The sequence below is a fragment of the Alligator mississippiensis genome, chromosome 4 (assembly GCF_030867095.1).
Source record: "Alligator mississippiensis isolate rAllMis1 chromosome 4, rAllMis1, whole genome shotgun sequence".
NCBI lineage: Eukaryota > Metazoa > Chordata > Crocodylia > Alligatoridae > Alligator > Alligator mississippiensis.
The window spans coordinates 188,203,684-188,209,683 of record NC_081827.1 but is presented as its reverse complement, the minus strand read 5'-3'; the positions used below and the strand labels follow the sequence as shown (position 1 = coordinate 188,209,683).

Genomic DNA, 6,000 nt, shown 5'->3' with positions numbered 1-6,000 from the left:
GGAAAAAAAAAGAAACTGATCAAGCTGGCTCAGTTGTGACTGTCACAAGTTTCAAGTAAGGACCAACCTATAGCTGTGCTTCCTCAGGAGCAAACCAAGAACATGACTATGTCTGGTTCCCAAATCTACTCTTGTCTTCTGATTCCTGTTTTGTTCATGTAACTGGTGCAAGTTGTTTTCCCCTCCTTACCAGATCAGCTTTGCTGGACTGAGAGACAGAGGCTGCTAGCCATGCCTTACTACTACCTGTAATACAGGATAAGTAACAGTCTCCTTCATTATTAAAAAACTCATCACCAACCAGCAGAACATTTTGGATGAAAATTCCTATTAAAGACAGAAAGTACTATAAGACTTTTGGTGGGTGCAGTCCTGGAGCCAGTGCTACTAGTTTTTGATATGGGCCTCATATTACTGAACCGGAAATACTCTTTTATACCGTTAAGTTCTGGTCTCCATTTGATGTGTTGGGAGTTCACTGTACATAAATCACATAACTACCTACACCTGGAGATGAAGTTGTTTATGTTATAGACATACCCTGCAAACTTAGCAACCGGGCTCCCTGGCCTAGGCTCAGAGCTAGTCAGAAGACCACGACACACAGAGCTGGGATTAATGACACTTCCAGTGAAAAGCTAGCAGCAATTAAGAAGAGAGGGACATTCTCATTCAAGATGAGCAAAACTGCAGAGATCCTTACTAACCCACAGCAGAAGAGGATGCATTAAGAGAGAAACAGCAAAAAACATTGTGCTTGGGATTTTTTTGTTGGTTTTTGACATTCATTTGGACTTCAAAATATTTTGTTATTGTCTCTATCTTCAGAAGATACTTTTTGTGAAGTCTGCAGTGAAGATCCTGGAGTTAAAATGAGAGAGAACTGAAATTAAAAGAGAGTTTATCTGTGCAGTCTGAAAGGTTGCCATAATGACAGACCCTACAATGGTAGATCACATGACCCGACTGAAACTCAAACTCTTGGAGAAGGTAAGGGGATGCGTCTGCAATGTTCATATTTTTGTATCTTCTAAAACTTTAGAGTATACTGCCAATCATTCTACTTCAACATGGGTACAAGAAATGTTTTACATCCACTCAGGATTTTTCTTCTATTTGAAAGAACAGAGTGCAGCATTAGAGTATTATAATTGTGGTCATTTTCATAGAACAAAAGTATATCAGATTATATGAACCTTAAAACAAAATAAGGGGAAAAGCACATACAATCAAGGACAAAGCAATTACAATCCCAGGGAAATAATGACCAGATAATGAAATGCTATTTTAAGTTGTTACTCATTATCATTTAGTAAAATTACAATCACAAGAGCAGGCCAGAAGCAGTGGGGAGCTCAGATATATTTCAGCAACCTTTGTCTTCCTGTTTATAGGATATTCTGGGATTTGGTTAATCCTACATGCTATTTAAGCACCCACTGCCTGGGGGCTGTGCACCATGCAAAACCTCTGCAGAACTCTGCTTAACCATGCCCAGGATACCTCTCCAAACCTCAGCCTTATTTAAACCCCCTTAGTACACAGTTGAGGCATAGGCACATTTGGGGTCCTTACTAGGGTTCCTATGGCAGGACTCTGGGGCGGGTGTTTGGGTTTGAAGTCCATTGGAGGAGATGAGTTTTGGCTGGAGAAATCAATACTGTCTGCATATTGTTTGCTCAGCAACCCTACAGTAACACCCAACCTCTGTTCACTGCCTGAGGCAGCATTAACTTACGCTTATATGTATGCTAGAAATTTTAGTTGGCAGAAGTTTCCCTTGTTCACAGCAGATGCCATAACTACGCCATGGCACAGGCATACCCCACTGCTTGTGGAAGCACTGCATGTTTTCATCCTGAGTGATTGAGTTGGCTAACAGTGAAGTGCACCATGAGCAAACATCCCAGTGGTTCCTGTAACACCACCCAATACCACACAACAATGGGATATAGGAGTGGTTCATTATGGGATACCGATGTGGCACTGAGAATTGTGATAGTTGGGGTTAATGTCCCTTAATGTCATTTTCTTTGCTCCTTCTCAAAACTTGTGCTATATATTTTGAAAAATGAGTACCTTGCATTTTGTTTCCTCACCATTAGCATGAGTACCATAGAAGTCCTCTTTGTAACTGTTCCATCTGAAGATACTGAGCCATTTATTTGTATTTGTACCACTTCGACAGTAGAAGTATGACATGGGGATATTAGCGCAACCTGGGGGCAGAAGGGGTATAAAAAAACAATGAATGAATGCTGTAAGGACAAGGATGGGGTCAGCAACTGCATCCTGAGGCATTCGCTAACCATCTGAACATGGCTGGGCTTAGGAAACTAGCATGGAGTGGTGGTATCATACCTGTGATTCATGTCTGGGATGATCAGCTGTGACTGCAAACTTTCCAAGACAATATTTTTGGCACTGTGTGTTGAGTATGACTCTGTCCTTCAGAGCAGTAACAGTAGACAGGTTTCATATACCAATTCTAGCCATTCACTCCACCTAGCTTCTCAGTACATCGGTGGAAGGTGATACTTCCACATGGTGATGCAGAGACCGATGGTTCAACAAGGAGCAGTCAACAGCCAATACTGGCTGATGGAGGAAGGTGCGCAATGCTTGTATGTCTGTGCATGTAAGCGTACATGAGAAGCTGCAAGCAGGGATGTTCTTCCTCAACTTCCATATTAGCATTAAAATGGCAATACTCATTCTGAGTGGTGTGGCATACCCTCTCCTCCCCTAGCTCATTAAGCCATATATTGGCATCTGGACAACAGCAGGGGAGGTTTAACTAGACCCTAAGTAGAGGCAGAATGACAACTAAATTTTTCTGGGTATTTGATAGGGCAGTGGAGAGAGATGTCCCATGATAACGCATAACTTTGACAAACCAAATATTCCCATTGTACCTGTTGCCTACTCTTGTGTGGTACAGGCTTTGTGAGGCTAGAGGGAAGCTTTGTCAATGAGATGGCAGGAGAAGAGGAACAGACTATGTACATAATTTAAGCAGCTAGACACACGGGCAAGAAACAGAGCCCACTATAATGCTGTTCAGCTAAGGGAGGCTTTAAAAGAGCACTTCAGTGGTGTGTCATGAATTGTGCCAATATTTGTTTTTAAAGGCCACACAGCCTTTGTGGGGGAGAGACTGGAATGCCCGTATATGTAGGCAGCTGTGAATTTTTAATATTCTGAATTCCATATGAAATACTAAAGTTTTTATTTGAGATAAGTGCTGCAGTATTTAAATTCAGTAACAACAGACAGATCAAGGACCCCTACACAACCAACATGAGTAACTGAACATAAATACTTTTATTATGTATCATGGCCAGGCTGATCAGTATAAAATATGAGGTTGCTTCTGGAAGACTACAGCAACTGACAGATGCAAAGATATCCATGCTGGTTTTATCTCAGTGGCTATATGAGGGTTTGTGCCCCTTGGGGAGGTATTGTGACTCAGCTGACAGATCTGGGTTTTGTCAACTTTTAGGTACCTTGTGTGCAGACATATGCACAATTCTGTCAACAGAAAACTGTCAAAACAGTCTCATGTTGGCCAGGTCTTGTCTTTCTCTGGGGACATCCAATGGGTGGTAGAGGAGCTGTTGGTACTGCAGGATGCTGAGAAAGAGCCAAAGAGTCAGCATAGAAGTTCAAATACAGAAATCCCAACAGCCTTATCCCTCTCTGGATATTCAAAATCTGCTAGCTTTAGGGATTAATCCTGACATGCTCTGTCATCCTGCCCTCTAGAGCAGTGTTTCTCAACCCGTGGGTCACAACCCAAAAGTGGGTTGCAAGAATATATTAAATCAGGCTTGTCCAACATGCGGCCCGCCAGGCCATTTTCTGAGGCCCGCGGTGCTGCAACGGGAAATGAAAGTAAACACTGTTTACTTTCATTCCCACCCCTTGTTCCTTCCCCAGCCCCTCAACAGCTTCCTAATGGCTGCTGAAGGGCTCGGGAAGGGACAAGGTTCCCATATGCACCACATCAGCTTGACGTTGATGATGTGGTGCAGCTCCTCCCCTCTCCCCTCATTTCATGCGAGGAAGGACCCCTTCCTCGCCCCACCTCTCCCTTCCTCATTTGCATGCCAGGCCCTCCCCTCTCCCACATTGCAGGGTTTCTGTTCCTAGCCCTTCCTCATTTGCATGCCAGCCGCATGGGCTGGAGCATGTCACGGTGCAGCGGGCAGGCGGGCACAGGAAGCGTGGATGCCCGCTCAGAGGGATGCTGTGGCCGGGCCTGCGGAAGATGCTGCTGCTGCTGCTGTGGCTGTCAGGTCAGGAAGCCGGTGTCACTCCCACCTCCCTGCATCCCCCCGCGCCCGCAGACATCGCATTGCGGGTGGGGAGTCGCGGGCCCCGGGGAGGGAGGGACCCCTGCCACTCGGGCTCGGACTGTCCTGAGGGAGAGGGAACAGGGGGGTGTCCCTGCACATCCCGCACCCCCCTGTAGAGTCCCCACATGTCCCCCTGGCTGCTAATCCCAGGCATGCAGGTGTGGGAGCATCCTTGAGGCTGCCCAGGTGGCAGGGAGGACACGGCGGGGTCAGGCGGCACCCCTTGACCCCTGCACCCCCAGGCCACGGCCAGACTGGACAGGCCACGCAAGTGCCTGCTCCTGCCGGCCCACTGGGTGATAAAAAGTTCATGATCCGGCCCCACATTCAAAAAGGTTGGACACCCCTGTATTAAAGGATCACGGACAAACTTTAAAAATGGATTCTCCTTTAAAGGAGAAAAATGTGGGAAGCTGTGTCTTTTCCCTTGTAGAGTTCCAGCCTGCAAGGAGCTGCTTGGGGTCCCACTCTGCCCCACACACCCACCCACCCCCTGCCTCACACACTGAGGGGCTGGGGCCTGGCGTTGGAGCATGAATGATGTGTGCCCCCGGGGGGGAAGGGGGGGGGCATGGCGACTGCCCGCAGGCAGGGGTGGTGGGGGCATGGCAGCGGCAAGCAGGGAGCTCCTGCAGGCAACCATGGTGGTGTCAGCGGTGGGAGGAGGGTGGTGACCACCTGCAGATGCCGCTGGCAGACACTGACACTGTTAGGGAGGGGGGTGAGCAGCAGCTGTCCACAGGTGCTGTTGGCAGTGGCAGCATCAGCCAATCGCAGAGGGTGCACCGCCAATCTCAGGGGATGCACATGCACCTGTGTGCATTGCCAATGGGTTAGAGGGTTGGGAGTGAGGGTTTGGACTGGGCCCCATAACTGGGTCGGGACTGACCATCGATGTTTACAAATGAGTCCTGGTACAAAAAAGGTTGAGAACCACTTCTTTAGAGGAAGTAATACTGGGGCAGAACGGTGCAGGTCTTCCAGGCCTCTCTGCAAGCAATTGTCTTATACAAGACAAAATGGCTTGTTGACATTACAGGTTGTTCTTTAATGGAACTAGATTTATTCTGAAATGTTTCAGATCCAGTAGACTTTTATTAACAAAAGCTACCCCTAACTGAGATTGAGATCTACTGAGGAAAACTGCTAAGTGCTTTATAAGGGAGCTCACCATTATTATCTTCATTTACAGACAGGAAAACTGAAGCACAAAGAGAAGAATTAACTTGCCTATGATCGCTCCACAGATCCGCAGTTGAGACAGGAAAAGGATGTCAGTTTCTTAAGTTTCAGTCCAGTGCACTGTCCACTTGGTCACACTACCTCTAAAAGCTAATCTGTTTCCACTCTTTTGATTGTGACATTATAAATAGTCTGTAATTGCCAAGGTTTCCAGGATGAGTGCTAGCTTGTTCAAGGTAGTGCCAGTTGCTCAGATTTGGACACCAATTCTACCAGCAGATTCCCTGCTCTATATAGAGCAGCTGGCAAATGGGGGCCTGCTGCAGCAATATGTTCAGCAATTGCAGCTGTGTGATGAGGCACTGGCTGTGAAAGGCATGTCTTTCAGCTTTCCTACAGCCACCCCCTACCCCGCCAAACCCCAGATGTAGTCCATAGACTTCTAAAAACAACCCAG

At 46.9% G+C, this 6,000-nt stretch overlaps 1 protein-coding gene across 2 annotated transcripts in view; it reads left to right on the top strand.

Annotated features, from left to right (window-relative positions):
• Nucleotides 1-242: 242 nt before the first annotated feature.
• The window catches only part of C4H21orf58 (chromosome 4 C21orf58 homolog), a 38,223-nt gene continuing 32,465 nt past the window's right edge, over nucleotides 243-6,000 (top strand). The window contains exon 1 of one of the 2 annotated variants that reach the window (XM_019492200.2): nucleotides 243-990. In XM_019492200.2, coding sequence (XP_019347745.1) covers nucleotides 931-990 — 60 coding nt within the window. In that variant the 5' untranslated portion in view covers nucleotides 243-930. The remainder of the gene's footprint in view (nucleotides 991-6,000) is intronic. The other variant, XM_019492199.2, reaches the window with a different exon arrangement.